This window comes from Numida meleagris, chromosome 23, assembly GCF_002078875.1.
Source record: "Numida meleagris isolate 19003 breed g44 Domestic line chromosome 23, NumMel1.0, whole genome shotgun sequence".
Classification (NCBI taxonomy): Eukaryota; Metazoa; Chordata; class Aves; order Galliformes; family Numididae; genus Numida; species Numida meleagris.
The window spans coordinates 3652126-3670429 of NC_034431.1; the positions used below are offsets into that span (position 1 = coordinate 3652126).

At 50.2% G+C, this 18304-nt stretch overlaps 1 protein-coding gene across 2 annotated transcripts in view; it reads right to left on the reverse strand.

The window, feature by feature from the left end:
• Positions 1341 to 18304, reverse strand: part of SORL1 (sortilin related receptor 1) — a 38957-nt gene continuing 21993 nt past the window's right edge. The window contains exons 26-48 of one of the 2 annotated variants that reach the window (XM_021375903.1): positions 16686 to 16808; positions 16445 to 16552; positions 16008 to 16142; positions 15656 to 15787; positions 14847 to 14981; positions 14448 to 14603; positions 14005 to 14154; positions 13315 to 13443; positions 12218 to 12344; positions 11440 to 11609; positions 11071 to 11183; positions 10743 to 10847; positions 9863 to 9935; positions 9170 to 9252; positions 8816 to 8912; positions 8105 to 8289; positions 7487 to 7606; positions 7223 to 7387; positions 6302 to 6476; positions 5980 to 6086; positions 5631 to 5823; positions 5118 to 5330; positions 1341 to 4501 (exon numbers count right to left, since the gene is read on the reverse strand). In XM_021375903.1, the coding sequence (XP_021231578.1) occupies positions 4434 to 4501; positions 5118 to 5330; positions 5631 to 5823; positions 5980 to 6086; positions 6302 to 6476; positions 7223 to 7387; positions 7487 to 7606; positions 8105 to 8289; positions 8816 to 8912; positions 9170 to 9252; positions 9863 to 9935; positions 10743 to 10847; positions 11071 to 11183; positions 11440 to 11609; positions 12218 to 12344; positions 13315 to 13443; positions 14005 to 14154; positions 14448 to 14603; positions 14847 to 14981; positions 15656 to 15787; positions 16008 to 16142; positions 16445 to 16552; positions 16686 to 16808 (3062 nt within the window). In that variant the 3' untranslated portion in view covers positions 1341 to 4433. Of the gene's footprint in view, positions 4502 to 5117; positions 5331 to 5630; positions 5824 to 5979; positions 6087 to 6301; positions 6477 to 7222; positions 7388 to 7486; positions 7607 to 8104; positions 8290 to 8815; positions 8913 to 9169; positions 9253 to 9862; positions 9936 to 10742; positions 10848 to 11070; positions 11184 to 11439; positions 11610 to 12217; positions 12345 to 13314; positions 13444 to 14004; positions 14155 to 14447; positions 14604 to 14846; positions 14982 to 15655; positions 15788 to 16007; positions 16143 to 16444; positions 16553 to 16685; positions 16809 to 18304 lie in introns of those variants that run through there. The other variant, XR_002432626.1, reaches the window with a different exon arrangement.

An 18304-nucleotide genomic window follows, 5' to 3' on the forward strand; every position in this document is an offset into this window, starting at 1 on the left:
CTCTGACTCTCCATCCCTAAAACACATCCCCCTCCTGCACAGACAGTGTCAAGTGGCAGCAAGCTTCAGGATGTGTTTATTTAACTGCTGCTCACAGCCCCACTCCCCATTCGCTGTTTGTCCTCCTGGCCTTCCTCCCCGCATGGCTGTCTAGTCTTCATCATCCTCCATCTGGGAGTCAGTGGGATGACTTCCAGCCAGCCCCAGGCAGGTGCCTGCATCAAACACAAGGTCAGGACCTGGGCAGGTGTTGGGTGAGCTCAGCCATGAAGATCTGTGGGATGTGGGCTTCTGAATGCTGGTAATTCACAGGGCAGAAAGAAACGTGTGCCCTGGAAGAGCCTGGGCTGCTGCTTTTCTTGTGTCCCACATTTGGCAGGTTGAGGGGCTTGCGGTAGGGCTGTGATGGTTAGCACGGATGGTTGGAACAGCTCTTTCCTTCCTAAAGAATGTCCCTTCCCTCCTTAAAGGAGGGGCTGGGCTATCTAGGAGCTCTTGGCTCCCCATCCTAAATTCCAGCTTGCGTTGTGCTGCGAAATATCCTCAGTTATTTCATCTTTCCTGCCGAGAAAGGCTAAACATAACTGTTCAGGAGTCTGGCATGAGGAACTCGGGTTGCTTACTCAAAAGAGGAGCAGTGAGCCAGACCTTCAGCTGCACTCACTCAACATCAGAGTGTATCTATTTGGTGAAACCCTTAACCCACGCTGGGGAGGGCTTTTGCAGCCACAGAATCGTTTGAGTTGGAAGGGACCTTTAAAGGCCATCTGGTCCAACTCCCCAGCAAAGAGCAGGGATACCCACAGCTCCATCGGGGTGCTAGCTGGAAATGTCTCTGTCCTGGCCATGCACCTGGCTGCCTTGCAGAGGGAAGTGGGTGCATGGGAACGAGGTGTCACTTCTTGTAGCTCCAGGGGGGGCAATCTATTTCAGCAACAACAGGGAAAAGTCAGCTTCACTCATGAGGAAGGAAGCAACAGGGGAGGAAGGAATGAATGGCCATTTGTTAATGTTGCCTTAAGCTAAACATTAATGAAGTGCAACACTTAAGATGCTTGCGTGCCTCAGCTATGTCCACCATGCTCTCACACTGCCTTTCTAATTATGTAGGTTAAAGCATGAGGTATGTGTGAAGAGACTGCTGCCTGCTCATTACCTCTGTGCGAGCTGTAATTCTGCTTTGCCTGTAGCTGCTGGGGTGTCAGGTGTGCTTCCCAGCAGCAATGGGAGAGCAGTGGCGTCTTGTGCAGCATGGGAACGGGATGCAAAAATCTGGTTCAGAGGAAAGCTTCGCCTTTTATTGCACAAAAGGCTCAATAATGATCTTGGAAACCAGGAACTGTTTTATTTACCCAGTCCATTTTTATTATTAAGTGGGGGGGGGAGGGGAGGGAAGAAGACAGACAAAAATTCCTTCAAAATTGTGCAATAACAACATAGCAGAAATCAGTGAATGGAGGGGGGGAAAAAAAGAAAGACACAGAGTAGCAATTGAAACAGTACAGTATTAAACACCACTCAAGGAACCTGATTAGAAGCGGACACTACTACAGACTTCACTTGGAGCCCACCCCAAGGCTAACTGCCACTGTTACAGCTGTACCAGGAGCAAGGATGCTCTCTGGATCCCGGAGTAACTAACTCCATGGCACCACATCTGTTCTGAAGCCCATTTGAAGGAGATGGAGAGTTGTTTTGGGAAATGTTATCAGGGTCTTCCCCAAACAGAGTTTTACCTTTCCACCTGCAAATTGCTGAAGTCTGCCCCTACAAAAGGATTTCACATTTTGTGACCGCCGCTGTGACCTGAGAACACAAAGGGCCTTTACAGTCTCAGTTTGTTGTTCAAATGGACTTGAGAACACCAGCCAGCATCTGCAGTGGGCTCAAACCAGAGGTTCCTCCCAGCTCCTGTGCCTCCCATACCCCTTTTCGCCTTATGGATCCCAGCATCTCTCTGGGTTCCCATCAGGTCAACCCAGGCCAACTCCCAAAAAGGCAAGGATTCACGTCCCATTGCATCCAGCTACCAAAAAAAAAAAAAAAGAAACCCACAAAAGGAACAAAATATGCATCCACATCCATGTACCGTATGTACACCAGAACCCTCCCGCCCCATATACATCTCTGTGAACAAGATTCCGTGCTTCAAAAGTTCATAAAAATATACAATTTACCCAGAACTGCATCTATCCTGCCTGGAGCTTAGACTTCTCTATTTATATATAAAATACATTAGCCCTGTAAAGTTGCTTTGCTGAGAGCACAGAGGGGATTTTTGCACTGTGAGGGAGTGCCCATGCGTCACAGTGCAGCGAGCAGAGGTGCAGGAGCTTTGCACAAAGGCAAGGGCTGCACTGCACGAGCTCTCACCGCGTTGCACTGGGGGCATTTTTGGAATATCGTATTCCAGCAGATCGCCTCCTGGCAGCGCTCACAGCGTTGCTGAGAGTGGCACAAAGGAGCCTTTCAGAGCGGCTAGAGGTGACCCATCCCCAGCTGAAAGCATCCAGCCAAGGGATTGCTGCAGAATGCAAAGTGGTAACAAGGTTCCCCCTTGGCATCCGCCTTCCCAACAGGGGCATGAGGAGGGCTCCTTCTGCAGCCCTCCCTCGAGCAGAGTTTTCCCCAGGGGAGCAGAGCAGCAGAATTTACCCATTACTCACTCTCTGAGGGTACCACCTTCTGGGATACCGTACTGCAGTTCTCAGATACCTGTGCCAGAATTAACATTTGTTCAGCGAGGAAGGGATGCAATGCTTTTTACCTCTGCTTTCAGCCTCCCCCATCCCTGCAGAAATATAGTAAATCTTCTGATTTATATCTCCAGGATCGTTTTGCCTCTGGGTCAGGGTCTGCTCTCCCTGCAGCTGTGACTTCAGACAAATTGAGATATACACGCTGGGTCGATCTACTCAAGATTTTTACCCATGAACAGCACCTGACCCTCAAACATGGTAAAAATATTGCAACTTGCTGCTGCTTATAAAATCTGGTTGTGGTTTGGTCCCAACTCTAGGGGGGAAAATCTGTCACCGGGAATGAGAACACCAGTAATTAAAAATAGAGTCAGTGTTTCTATAGCGTATCAAACCCTGCAGAACCTCAATGCTTTACACATTTTCTGTAAGTGAAATTAAACGGATCGGTTGCGTATCAAAACATAGTTGGCCTCTCTCGTTTCATCTGTAGGAAGACTGCAATTATAACGTCATGTAGACAGCAAAAATACTTTTGGTTTAAACCAAGGAACCAGTATGACAAGACAGTGTGCTCTATTTGCACTGGCACGGAGCTCCTGGGCTTTGCATATATAGAGTATGGCCAAGCGTGAGCCGTGGGCACCCGCTCGTATCGCGCTCTTGGGTTGGCAAGTAGTGGGATTGGAGGGGAGATTCACCAAAACAATAACCTCAGTGATGGGAAACAGACATTTCTACTGCTCTGTAGCCAATATTATGTCTACAGCACGTGTGGCACGATGAGTGACAGGGATATATTATATATATGTTATTCAAAAGGGGAAGGTGCAACCGCAGCTACTTTCAGGTAATGGTAATGGAGGAAAGTGAACCCTGCTGCGAGATGGATGGAGATGCATGGTACCTGCAGCTCTGTGACTGCAGAGCTGGGGCAGGTCTCCCTTCCATCCCTCTGACATCCTCGCACCTGGAGCAGCAGCACAGGGAAAGCTTTCCTGGGAAGGACGTGCTAAGGCGGTGGCAATTTTTCGCACTGACATTGCTGACATGAATTACGGACATATTACATCACAGCCAGCAGGTCGGTAACTGCTGAGAGACTGTCTTTGAAAGAGGGGAAAAATATGTAGAACTAAGGATTGCTGTTCTCATGGCAAGGACAATGGTGGGGATGCCAAGACACTACTGCCTCGCAAGATAAAGTGGCACATGTTCTACACAATAATGTGTACAACGTCTGACGGCTTCGGAAATCTGTTCTCGAGCAGATTTCCCAATAAATTAACACAACAAAAAAAATTATTTCATATAAAACAAAAGTCCAAAGGATTTTTTTTTTTTTTTAAGTAAAAGCAAAACCTTCAGGGACTATATTACTTATCTCTCTCTACATATATAATCTCCTGAATTTTTTTTAAAATAAATTTATTCTTGTCTTAGAAAAATAAAATGAGTAGCCAATTTAGTCAACGGAAAATATCTCACAGACTTAAAAGCATGCCCAGCAAGCATAGCCTTGTAAGACTAAATCAATGTTAAATCAAAGCAATTTGTTACTAAACCAACCTAGTTTGCAATTCACAGTTGATTACTACAAAGTGTTTCTTAAATTTTTTGGCCCATAGAAAAATAACATATTGCAACTCAAAGTGCATTTTTAAAATAAACAATCAACTATTTTTATCAAATAAAATATTTACACCATTTGGTTTTTACAGTCAGAAACGCGCTTCATGCGATGACCATGGGGACATCATCTGAAAATCCAGTTATCATGGGAGCTTCGTCATCCTCATCTCCTGGAAAACAAACCCGGAGCTCTTTTACACTGCCCATGGTTTCAGGTTGGATATTAGGAAAAAATCATTCTTTGGAAGAGTGGTGATGCAGGGGTACAGGCTGCCCATGGAGGTCGGAGGGTCACTGTCCCTGGAGTTGTTCCAGAACCATGGGGAGGTGGCACTTGGGGACATGGCCAGTGGGTGTGGTGGGATGGGTTCGGGTTGGGGTCAGTGATCTGAGAGGTCTTTTCCAACCTGAATGATTCTATGTTTCTATGGGGCACAGCTGAACTGGCCCCAAAACTGGCCCCAAAACTAGTGCATCAGCACGTGGCTCTTACCTGGTTGTTACATTTGTGATACCCAGGTTTCAATGAATTTTCATTAGTGGGGTGTGTTTAAGTGAAGCTACTGATAACATATACCCTGGAACAAGTTTATATTCTTAGAATCAGATCAAACCCATACAGAAGACGTCCCAAAGCACGATAATAATTAAGGTCATGTGCTGATTTGAAGTACCTGAGATCCCTATGCATGACCCCAAGAGCTGTGCTAGGCTGACGGTTGGACCTGATGATCCTAATGCTCTTTCCCAACCTCAATGATTGTACGACTCTTTGATTCTACATACCTAAGTCGTCCCCTGAGGAGAAGATGGCCGAGCCCAGGCGGGAGCTGTAGTGGCTGTTGGCGAAGGCGGTGAAGCTGCTCTGCAGCCGGCGGTGCCTCGTGTAGAGCACCACGAAGCCGGCCCCCAGCGCCACCAGCAGCAGGAACAGGATGGGGACCACGATGGCAGCCACGTCAGTGGATCTGCCCATTTTGGATTCAGAGGAGTCTTCACCTACAGAGCAGGGAGGCAGGGAAACACCACTTGCAACCGATATGACATTTCTCCCGCTGATACTTGTGCAGTGTCCTAAGGGAGTGGGTTTTTGTGGAACAAACCCAACCCAAATACATCCAAATTGCTAACATTTCCAACCTATGACTTCAGGATGGTTTCTTCTATCCAGACCTGCTAGGATGCAAAGCCACCAAGTGGCCAGATGTATAATACTTCATTAACTCCTGTTTGGGTCCGTTTGTGAGGCTTTGGTTAGTAGTGTTTATGGAGGAAGAGGAGGCAGTGCCAGCGACTTACCAGCTCCCAGCTCATTATAGAGAAGCGTGGCCGGCTCCCCACACATCTGCCCGCCATACAGACACCTGGCCCGGACTGCGAAGGAGTAGTTGTGACCTATCTTCAGGTTGGAAACTTTGAAGAAGTTCTCAGTGGTGTTCCCGAGATAGGCCGTGCGGTTGACCAGGCTGTCAAACATGAGAACCTCGTAACCCTGAGAGGGGCAAAAACAACGACACAGCTCATCAGGGACTCTCAGGGAGCAGAGCATCCCATTGTACTTACAGAGTAGTGTCCGGAGCCCTGCAAGCAATGCCGCTCCCAGCATTACTGAAATGCTGCTTGTAGGATGGGGGAGAGAGCCCCTTACCCGGCTCTCATTGAAGTTGCTTTCCTTTAACGCCAAACTCTTCCAAAAAAGCAGAATGTGGTCACTTTCTGTTATAATTTTTAAGGCATCTGGTGCGGAGAGTGGAACTGCAAATGACAGAGAACAGCAGGCAGGTTAGGTTGGAACAGGAGTGCCACTTGTCTGCTGGTTGAGGAGCAGCAAGGGGGGCACTTCAGAAAGGGGTGGGGGGCTTTACTGGTCAGCACAGAGCGGCTGTGCTGGAGGGGAGGGGATGGCTGGTAGGGTCTGCCCGTGGGTTATATGGTAGGATGGCATTTTTTATCAATACTTGCTGTTTTACCTGTGTTAATCATCATGCTGGATTCTTTGCTCATGTTTCCCAGTTGAACCATCACGTGGTATTTGCCTCCCGGCTCGAGTTTCTTAATGGTGTACTCCACCGTGCTGTTCCGCGTTTTGACTTTGTAGATTTTATCTGTTTTTCTTACTAAATCTTTGACTGCAACAGCATACAACTGAAGGGGAGAGAAGGAAGGCACAGTGGATGACAGATCTCACTTTCCTGCAGACTCGCTAGCAATCGCATACAACGTTAGGACATCAGACTGGGGGTAAAACTGGCACTAAGCCATGCCTGTGGTCTACAGAAACCTGGGAAATAGGCAGATTTTGAGCCCCTTGGTGGACAAGCTGGAGCCCTGCCTGAGATCACTATTTACAGACAGAGAAAATACAGCTGCTGGGACAAGAGATTGGTCTCTTGTCCCAGGTAACGAGTGATAGTACAACAGGTAACGGGCTTCATTTGCACCAGGGGAGGTTCAGGCTGGACATTAGGTAAAAATTCTTCTCCGAAAGGGTGATGATGCATTGGCACAGCTGCCCAGGGAGGTGGGGGGGTCACTGTCCCTGGAGGTTTTCTAGAACCGTGGGGATGTGGCACTTGGGGACGTGGTCAGTGGGCACGGTGAGGGTGGGTTGGGGTTGGACTTGGGGATCTGAGAGGTCTTTTCCAACCTGAATGATTCTATGGTTCTATGATAACAGCAGAAGGAAAATTGCAGATTGTATTTATTAATGAGCAGAGATGCAATGCGAACCTGTGCCGTGTCAGAGTTTCTAGTGTTTCCAAAAGATTTAAACCTTTGCTGCCAAAGCCTGGGGAGCAGCTTAGGAGGGGTAAGTTGATGACGGGGCAGCGATCTGCCTGTGAACCAGGGCTTTGCGTGCAAAGGGAGAGGAGAAGGCTCTGAGGTCCTACCATGTCCTGGTCAGGCGAATCGTAGGGAGATTCCCACTTGATGACGGCGAAGGTCTTGCCAATGAGCACCGCGTGGAGGTGCCGCGGGGGCAGCCGGTTGTCGGGGATCATCTTCACCACGACGTAGTCGGAGGGTGGCCCTTGGTAGGGAGACATCACACGGACCTTGAAGGGACGACCCAGCAGTTAGTGCGGTGCCTTCAGGCTTCGGTGCCAAACCTGAGCCCGTAGTGTGGGTGGGAGGGGATCAGAAAAGCAGCCTACCAAGAAGAGGTACTGCTCGTCCCGCTGCACGATGACGGTGGCATTGTGGGAGGTCGTGGTGGCGTTATGGGGGGTCCGGTAGAGCTCAAGGAAGGACGTAGCATAGAAGATGCCATAGACCTGCAGAGGAGGAGACAACAGGGATGGTACAAAGCTTGTCGTGGCACGAAGCTCCCAACCAAACCTTGGTGTGCTGTTGCTCTTTAAGGATAAATTCCTCCTGGGCATTCTCTCCTGCCCAAGTTTAGCTCTGGTCTGCCAACCAGGCTGCCCAGCAGCCCTCTCCTTTGATTAATGTCCTTAAAAATCCTGAAGAACCTGCTCCCACCTCTGACAACACAGCCATCAGTTAAAAGGCCACAGGAGCATCATGATGTTACCTGTATTTCAGCCACTTCTCCATGTAACAGTGGCTGAATCAACAAACAACTAAAAGCCTTTCTGTGCTGGTACGGAAGCATCAACAAGCACTTTTCCTTACTTTTTTTTTAACACAAATGTGTCAGGGTTTTGGAACTCAGTCCCCACAAACAATCCCATTCTAAAATGTCTTGTGTTTCTAAGCTCTGAGCCAGACCCCATCCTGGTGAGTGAGAAAAGAGAGCCTCAGGGCCTTACAACATCCCTCGGTCCAGTCCAGGTGCACTCCACCGCAGTCTGGTTGATGGCCCTGGCCTTGAGACTTGGTGGGATGGGTCTGGTCCCGCCGGTCACAACGTGCACAAAAGACAGAGGGCTGTCACCCAGCTCTGTCTTAGCCCAAGCAGAGATTTCATAGGGGGTGTGAGCTGTCAGGTTGGCCACTGAGCAAAGAGAGAGATTTGCGCTGTAAGGTGAGGCATGGTACTCGATGGTGAAATGGTCAGCAGCACTGAACGGTCTCAGACAGGATTGTCTCTCTCTTGGGTTGTGCTGTCATTCATTCTGACTAATTTCTTTTGCACAGAATCACCTGGGTATCTAAGCTAGCATGTTGGGATGCTTTCCTGTATCTTGACTGTGCATGCTGGTTATTCCTCCAAACCTCAAAGTAATCTGATTAACAGGGACATGTACTGTAGAAAAGCCCAAGAAATCTTGCTGAATCAATAAACAAAATCCCTGTCATGAGAAAAGGCCACTGCAGCTCTAGGGAATAAATCCCAAATCTGCTTGAAATCTCCAAGCCCTAAAAAGAGAGACCAAATTTTTACTGGTCTGTCCTCTCAGGATTTACTCTTTACTTAACACACTCAGCTGAGCTGCAGTGACAAAAAAAACCCTGTAGTTGTCAGTAAAACCTTCCATTTGGAGGTGACCAAAGCAAAATTTTACAGCTAAACAGTTTACCTTTTTGGACTGACTTTTCTCCTTCTATGGTCAGAGTTCTTTTTTCCTGCCTGTGTGCATCAAATGTCCAGTAGATGTTGACAACGTAACCGCTGACCTGTCAAGCAGCGATGGTACACAATATGAACTGACATAAGCTCAGCTATTTTGGATGCAGTGAGTCATTTAAGCCATATTTTCCATCCTAATTAAGAGAGCTGGGACAGCTGATGAGTAGCAAGTAATAAATGGGAACGGAACAATTAGTTTCAAAATGTGATTGCAGTACTAAACTGGGTGATAGCTTATCCCATCCAGTATTTACCACTTATCCAACTTTTCTGCTGCTGACATTCCAGAAGAGTAAAATTTTACCTTGATATTAGTATTCATTTTTAGACTGAAGCTTATGGAGTCCTCAGTGTAGCCCTCAATGCGTATGACAGGTGGAGGAATGACTGGAAGGAAAGGGAGAAATGGCTGTTACTGCAATCCCAAGGAACTTTGGAATACATAGAGAGTTCTGATGGCTCTTCCACCTCCATTTTCCAACTATCTCTAATGATCATGTACTCCTGTATTTCACGCAATCAAGAGCTCTGCATTTTTAGTAGCATGGTGTTTTCTTTCCTTCCTTTGTCAACACAGTGAGCGTGCACTTTTATCTAACAAACCAGAAAGCAGACAATTTTGACACCAGAATACAGACTAGGAAAAAGTCTTGTCAGGAATACAAATGACTTCAAAAGGCTTATCAAACAGCACTTCAGAGGGAAACAATTCATCGCGTTGTTTGAGTTTACCTACTGTCACACCACAACGCTGCGACAGTTTCTGGGAACCTCAGTATATTTTTAGTGGTCTAATCTACACAAAATGCAGCAACCATCACAATCACAGGAGGGAGATGAATTAGCAAGCGTTCTCTCAATGAGTGATGCTGAAGGAGCTGGGGGTGGTGCATCCTGCCTAGCCCAAGGTAGGACCTAGCCTACATGAGTCAATGGCAGTCCACCTGCAGTCCCCGGAGCGAGTGATAGCAACATTTACCGAAATAACAACGCTCACCTTTGCCTTTGATGGTGGTTATGGATTTAGAGACGCTCCAATTTCCCACTCCTCGACTAGTCACCGCAGCGACCTTTCAAATGAGACGGTCGGTTAATGCGAACGAACGTGTCACCAGCAATGCATGATGCAAACAGAGCAAGGTTAGAGCAAGGTTACGGACACAGCAGAGCTCAGGGAAAAGGACTTTGAAGCAAACAATAGCTTAATTACTTGGCAATGAAATGCTTATTACAGAGATAAAGCAGACTACTTTAAGTCAATTAAAAGAATCTAAATGGAGGAAGGGGCATCCTCTCAGCAGATAACTCCCTTACAAAATTCTATAACCATGGAATGGAATGGATCATCCCCACTGTAGGTAAGAATCACGCCTGTATCCACAGGTTCCCATGCTCATCCTACACATGGACACTGGCAGTGTACATTTCCCAGGGCTGGCACACTTTCACTTTTTATTCGTTCTGCCTACAATCACCCAGACTCTCACGTGCATGCCTTCCCCACACCTCTCTGCTGCTCTTTGCAGTGATTCAGCCAGGACCAAATTTATCTCTGCCCCAGATCTGGAGCAGCTGCAGTGACACTGCAATGGGCAATTGGTAGCGTGGGTTTCATAACACAGCCCGGCCTCTTGGGTGGAGGAGCAAATCAAGGAGCACAACTCGGATCTTATGTCTATACACACTGTCAGTGCAAATGCCAGCACCCCACTGAGGGCTGAATTCAAAGGCTGGATTTTAGCATCATACTTTTTCAGCAATTAGTTGGCTGCACAAGGCTTGGACTGCCTAGCAAACAGTAACAAGGTTGTGCAGAGCTCTCCTATAGGCTGAGGTCACCCAGAGCACTCCTACAACTGAGCTCTGAAGATACTCACCCGAACCGTGTACAATGTGTTGACCTGTAGGTTCTTGATCTCGGTGTAGTTCTTGGTGGTTCTAAGGGATGACCACTCCTTGGAACCACTGCTGCTGTATTCCACCTAGAAGCACCAAAACTGGGGATGAGGACTCCAGGGTCAACAATTCCGCAGGCCAAATGTCAGCAAAAAGTATTACTCAAACTTAGAAAGGAAACCAGAAAGAAAATCATGGTTTTGAGGATTGTGTTGCTGTCTACAGCCCCACAACACTGCTCTCCATGCCCTGTTCATGTCCCCCCAGCCCCCTGCAGATAGCTGTGCTCAGAACAGCAGCAGGACTCACGATGAATTCCCGTATCAGGCCGTGGGCGTTCACGGGTGGGCTCCAGCTGCCCAACACCACCCCCTCAGCTTCTTTTTTGAGGGCCAGCTGGAGGTTAAAGGGAGCGTCCGGCACTGGGGGGAGAAGCACAGGCATTAGGGGCAGTCGCAGGTGGTGTCACCCAAGGACCAGCAATAGAAAGGCAGAGTCTGCCAACAAGGCAGAGGGCAGACACTGTCTTCTGCTGGCATGCCCCAAGCCCTGCTCAACCCTCACTGGGCCAACGAACCCTTCTAGGGATGGCAGTGGTGCTAGCTGTGCTGGCTCATTGCTTTTTTTGAACCCCTTCCTTAACCCAAGCTCCAGCTAGAACCACGCAGCTCTGCTTACGTCCTTCGGGCACCCGCAGGGTGATGAAGTCGTTGGTATTGTAGACTCTGCTGAGACACTGCACCTGCACCTTCACCTGGTAGGTGCAGTCAGGCTTGAGGACCTTCAACACGCTGCTGGTTTTGTTGCTGTGGGTTTCCAGAACCTTCCAGATGCTTTCTCCGACCATCCTGCATGAGATTCAAACCCCTTCGGTCAGGGATGTACTTGGTGACAGAGGGGGACACATAATCTCTTTAAGCTCTCAAGCTTGCTGCTTAGTTTTCTGGGCAGCAAAGCCCACCACCAGCTTGGAAAGCTGTTTCAAAGTCTGAATTAAGTGCAGGTCTGTGCCTCATCGGCACCACCACCATCCTCTGCGGTTTGCTCTCACTGCTGTGCTCTAATTTCTTGACTTTGTTCTCACTGTTAGCAGCCTCACAAAGACAAGACCCAAGCAGAAACACAACACCCAATATGCCCACATTTCCGTGGAGTAAACAATCTGAAGGAAACAAAGAGCTTTTCACAAAGGTCCCCTAGCTGCAGCTATTTTGGGGCTGCTTTGCAGCGAAGCTTTAGAAGATTTTCCAAGTAGAAACAGATTGCAAAGCTCTGTCTTCTGAAATCTGATTCAGTACAGGACCGTGCTGCAAATATATGTGCTGATCATGGAATCATTGAGGTTGGACAGACCACTAAGATCATCCAGTCCAACCATCAACCCATCAACCACTGATGTCTGTGCTCATGCTTCTCCTGCCCTTCACCCAGTACAAACAGTGAGGCAGTGGGGTACCTGTAATACACGTTGTAGACACAGGAGGTTGAGGACATCCTCTTTGGCCGAGCCCATGTCAGGGTGATGGCGCCGGAGAAGTCAGCTGTCCACTGCAGGTTCTGGACTTTGTACACAATGGTGTCATCTACAACAGAGAGAGTGAGGCTGCAGGAGGGAAAGCTGCCCTTTGCCCAGAACAGAGTTTGGTTCCACTGCCAGCCCATGGAAGCAGAAATTGTAATCTGACTGAAGGGAGCGTTGGCACTGTGCAGATTAGGGGTGTAATGAAGGTGGGGTGGGCAACGCAGAGTAGGAATGTAACCCTGACGCTGCTGGTTCTCCCCAGAGCTCTTACCCAAAGAAAGATAAAAAGCATGGCTGCTGATGCAATATTCTTTATCAACATTTCAGAAGTGTATCAGTGCAGGCCAAGTCAGTCCTCTGCTTGTGTGATGAATCTGGGCTGTTGTTGTGCACAGATTCCCCACCCAGGTCCCTCTTTGCATGGTGTCACATCTCACATTCCAAAGCTGAGGCTGAGAAGCAGGGCAGTGCTCTGAGGCAAGGGCAGAGGTGCAGGTTTCCAAGAGAAAACAGATGGTTTTCCTTGGGTGTTGATTCCCCATGAATCTCAGTAGTGCCTTCCCCCAACCTCTCCCAATCAATATTTAATTAAAGCACTAAAACTTGGCTGATGCTCAAGCCCTGAGCAGGTCAGTAGGACTGTGCTGAACCTCATGGCTGCACAGAGACAGCAATCAATCACGGTCATTTGCCCAGGGGTGATGGTGGAGTCACCATCAAAGGTGGGATGCTGGGTCACCATGCAAAGGAGCACGGAGCTGGGGACTGTCCCTTCACCCATGAGCCATGTGAAATGGACAGCTCTGCTCCCTTCCATCCTAAAGTTAATGGTTTGTGTATCTGAAGTTGCTGGAGGGCAAAATCTCAGTGCAGAAGCTGGCTGGGAAGTTTGTCCCAGCTGGTTACAAACGGGCAGGGAGGCAACTGGGACAGGAAGCTACATCCAGGATGTGTGAATTAAAAGTTGCGTGCAGGAGGAGCTCATGTACACGAAAACACAGAGCAGGGAGATGGGTCAGGCTGCAGCTCACCCGTGCAGTTCCTCTCGTCGCTGCCGTCGGAGCAGTCCAGGAACCCATCACAGCGCTCGGTCGCCAGCAGGCAGGCCTCCCCATCCTCGCAGCTGTAGCCCTGGGGGCACGACAGCGAGCTGTGTGTTGCTGCAAGCAGAAAGGTTGCAGGGCTCAGTGCAGGGAAGGTCCAGTGCAGGAATGGGGCTGGGTGCTGGTGTAAAAGCAGGAACGATGCAGGGATGGAGCGCAGAGTGTCATTACCAGTTCTACCCTCACTTCGCTGTGTATTCTGGTATGATCGCACCCACCATCAGAAGGATTTGGGGTTTGTCCCAGCAGGGAAGTGGTGGAGTCACCATCCCTGGAGGTACTTAACAGATGTGTGGACACGGTGCTTAGGGACATGCTTCAGTGGTGGACTTGTAGTTTCACATCATGGTTGGATATGGAGTGCTAGGTCACGGTTGGACTTGTAGTGCTACATCATGGTTGGGCTTGATGACCTCATGGGTATTTTCCAATCTAAATGACTCTATGATTCTACAAAATTAACAGCTGGACTTCTAACGGAAAAAAAAAAACATTAGCACTTTGGGCTTTTTCCCCCTTTTTTACTGCCATGATTCCACCAGCATGAACCCTTCCCATCCCCGCACAGAGCATCCCAAGGGATGGACCCGGGCGAGATGCTCCCAGCCCCACACTCACGGCAGTTCCTCTCGTCGGTGCCGTCCTGGCAGTCCCGCCGGCCGTCACAGCGCTTCCAGTTGGGGATGCACTTGTGCAGCTGCTGGCATTCGAACTCGGCCCTGCTGCAGCGGCCGCGCGGCGCTGGCGGGCTGGCGGTCACATTGTGGTCTGCGGGTGGGAGAAGCGAGGAGAGAACCCAGGAGCACCAACAGCGGTCCCAACTTCACTAGATGGCAGCGGTCCCGGCTCCACTAGATGGCAATGTCCTCCCATCTAGCAGCTAGCTGGGATGCCTGAACCATCCTCACTGCTGACTGCAGAGGGCTGGGAAAGCAACTGCTCTGCAGCCTCCCGGTACGTTCAGCGCAGTTGTGAGCTGAAAAGCCACGCCACCTCCCTCCCCTCCATGTCCCCAGATACCCCAAGACGCGACAGAAGAGGAGTGGGGTGAGGATGCTTACGGGAGGTGGGACAGGCGTCCTCATCAGAGCCATCAGCACAGTCACGGTACCCGTCGCACACCCAGCTGTTGGTGATGCAGGCCCCGCTGCCGCATCGAAAATGGTTGGGGAGGCAGGTGGGAGGGATGGCAGTGGTGATGGGAAGGAGCGGGGAGCCTGAAAGACACCGGATGGGGTGTCAGAGCCCCATCAGCACAGGGGAGTGGGGAAGGCATGGCGTGGTGTTATCTGTGTCTGCATCCCGATCGGGATTTTCAGAAAGGCAGGAGGTAAAGATGTGTGAGAGCATGCACACAGCCCGTTCGTGGGGGATTTTTAGAGCCCCAGGGCTGGTGCAGGATGCTGGAGTGCAGCTTCGGACAGAGCACAGCACCATGGGGTAGTATCAGGGACCCTCACCCTCACACTCCTTCTCATCCGACCAGTCCCCACAGTCGTTCTCTCCGTCACACTTCCACTGGTTGGGGATGCAGTGCCCGTTCCCACACTGGAACTGGTAGTACCGGGAGCAGTTGGGGGCATCCGTTGGGTTTTCTGACAAGGAGAGGAGAGTTCTCTGAGCCCCAGCTCTATCTCAGCAGCCTCTAGCACAGCCGAGGTACAAGAACGCGGCAGCCCCTCAGCATCCCCCCAACATTTTGAGCAAGATCCTTTCTCTTCCTCTCCAGCTTCCCCATTCCTCACAGCTATCACTGCTCTGCTGGCAGCGTTAGAATGTGTGCACACTGGGTGCAGCCAAACAGCACCTACGGTCACAGAACCAGCAGTGGAATTCATACAGAGCGCAGCAGAAGCGGAGAAGCAAGCCCTGCAGCTCTGCAATGAAGACACAGCTGCTTTGCCTGGCTCTGCACAGCTCCCAGTGCTGCCCAGGGAACGCTGATAAATATTGAGCTTGGCTGTGAGCTGCCTGTCTGCTTTGGGCTGGGAAGCTGGAGGCAATATGGTCCCACCAGACTCACTCAACCACAACATGCGCCCGCAGATCGGATGCACAGCGTGCTGCAGCTAATCTATGAGCAGAAAGAGAATGGTGCTGATCTCCATGCAAGACACTGCAACATGAAAATGGAACGGTGCACAACGCATGTACACACACATACATAGATGCATGGGTAGGTACAAAGAACACGGAGCCTGTTCCCTGAGCTCCTGGAATCCAAAGGAGGCAGGAGCCCTGGTGACAAGGACCTTGAGGTTTTGCTCACCACAGCTTGCTTCGTCTGAGTAATCGCCGCAGTCATCCATGCCATCGCACTTCCACACCAGGCTGATGCACACCCCGTTGGCACACTGGAAGCTGAACTGGTCGCAGGTGCGGTGGAACTCGGGCTCCTGGGCTGCAGGGGCAGCACAGGGGGAAAGCAAGGCTCAGCGTGAAGGCGTGGAGCTGGAGGGCAGCCCCACGTGGAGGAGGAGGAGGCTGTTGTGGACTTCTGCAAGCACAGCATTATAGCCCAGGAGACACGGCAGCTTTGTGGCACCCTCCCCGTGCCTGTGGTCTCCTCTCTCCAGCCTTCCCTGTACAAAGTGCCTTGAGATGCACAAGACCACGCTCACCGCATCCTGCGTAGTTGGGGTCTTCATCGGAGCCGTCCTCACACTGGATGTCGCCGTCGCACACCATGGAGTGGGACAAGCACTGCTGCCGGTTCTTGCACACGAAGTCCATGTAGCGGGTGCACAGGGGAATTTCTGGGGAGAGTTCAGGAGAAAGGGATGGCACCTCAGCAGGCACTGCCTGCAGGAAGGCCACTGTCATTTGCACAGACCCCAGTGAAACACCCAAATTTCAAGGACTGCGCGCTGTCCTGCACTGTCCTCACTCAACAACGTGTCACAACATACACAGCTTGGCACGGGCACCAGGAGGATTTGATCCTCCTTATCCAACACCTCTTATTTGCCATTTGCTAGTGCTCAGAGAGCAGCCCGTTTCCTCAGGCACTCATTAGTACACCTAATGGGCACACCTCTCAGCAGCCCCCAGCACTCACCGCAGTCCTGCTCGTCTGAGGCATCGGCGCAGTCAGTGATGCCATTGCAGTGTTTGCTGGTTGAGATGCAGGTGCCGTTGGGGCACTGGAAGCCATTGCACTTCTTTTCTGAAATCAGGTAGATTTTGCCCGTTTTCTTTTCAGTACCAAAAGCACAGCCCCTACCCCCTTTCCTTTGTCCCCTGTTGGAGGGGATGGGAGTTGGCTGCGGCTCTTGCAGGGTGGGTTTGCAGACACGTACCGCAGCTGGCGGGGTCCTCGTCGGAGCCATCCTGGCAGTCAGCATCGCCATCACAAGCCCAGCGCTGCGGGATGCAGTGCCCGTTGAGGCACTGAAAGCTGGAGGCCTCGCAGGTGCGGAACACTGGTGGGAGCAGAGCAGGGAGGGGTCCATTTCTCTCTGTGCCATAGTTGGTCACGATCCCGCCGTGCCCCAGGGATGGCTTTCAGAGCGCTCTGAGCGCTCTCCAAATTTGGGAGGCTCTTTGAGCCTGACCCTTGGTATGTGTCAGCACACGTGGCGGTGGTCAACTCTGAATGGCAAGAAGTGGCACAGACAGCAAGCAAACCTTGGTGGGGTGTGGGGTCCCTGTATGGGGACCCCCGGGTAGGGGAACCATCCGTCAGAAGTTTTGGAGATGGTCTGGAGTTAGGGCAGGCAAAGCCTGTCTGCGTGGCCAATGCAAATTAGAAAACTTGGGGGTTTCAAAGGGATCAAGGCCTCCCCCTGGGTTCCTTTCACCCAGGGATCTGCCGCAGGGTGTGCTGGTTGAAGCCGAGCTTGTATCGTCGCTTTAGAGACAAATAGCACTCTTCAGCCAAGCAAGCACTCAGCGTTATTGACAAGAAAAGCAATGCACAGCTTAATTAAATGGCATGCTTGTGAATTTCACATTGGCTTGTGACATGGGCTTGCAGATATTTCAAAACGCCACAGTTTCATGGCAGTAATATTCTATTAGGTATTCAGTGTGAAATGTAATTATTTCAGATAAGAGCAATAAATACAGCCAGTGGAGTCAGACGGAACGTTTCTCAAATCACTGTGATCCTCTTAGATAATTTCAACTTCAGGCTTTACAAACCCGAGACGCTTTTTGAAGCAGGTTCTGTTCCTGGAGAAATTCTCTCTGGAGAAACCCATACGAGAGATAAGTGATACCAATATAAAATAACCTCCTTAGACAGCAACGCGAGCGGAATGCCAACAACCACAGCCCCCAGCACATTGCTATGCACCTCGCGTGCTGGAGGCACATCAAACCCTGTGGATAGAGGATGCAGGAGCTCAGCACAGAGGATCTGATCCCCTGGGGGCTCTCGTGTGCCCCATCAGCCCAAAGTGGCACCCAAAGGCCAGCTTCCATCCTGTGCGTTGCTCTACAACACAGCCACATGCCTTTTGCTGATGGCCTTAAGCTCTCAAAACTCCATCCTCCTGACACAACACTCACGATTTTGGTGTTTTTTTAAGAGTGGAAAAGACAGCCACATTGTTATCGGCTGGGTTTCCTGGTGGGGAAAAGGCTCTGTCTGGGTGTTAACATTAGGAGACTGCTTTGGGATGTTGCTTTTACGCTGTGGTGTCGAGGATGGCTGAGTGCTGTGTCAAACGCAGTTAGAGAATGAGGCTCACAGCGCAGGGCTTGCTGTGCCAAGGTGTAAACCAGGAACCAAACCATTTCTTGAGATTTCAGCAAAAAAGAGAGCAAATCTGCCATGTGTGACTCCCATAGGCACGGCACCCACTTTACATTTCCAAACCCACTGAGAACAGTAAGGCTGCTCCTAAGAGGAGCCACTTCCCAAGCTGAACCTGCCTCTCCTTTGCAGCTTCTCCATCATTGCTGGGTTTGAAGG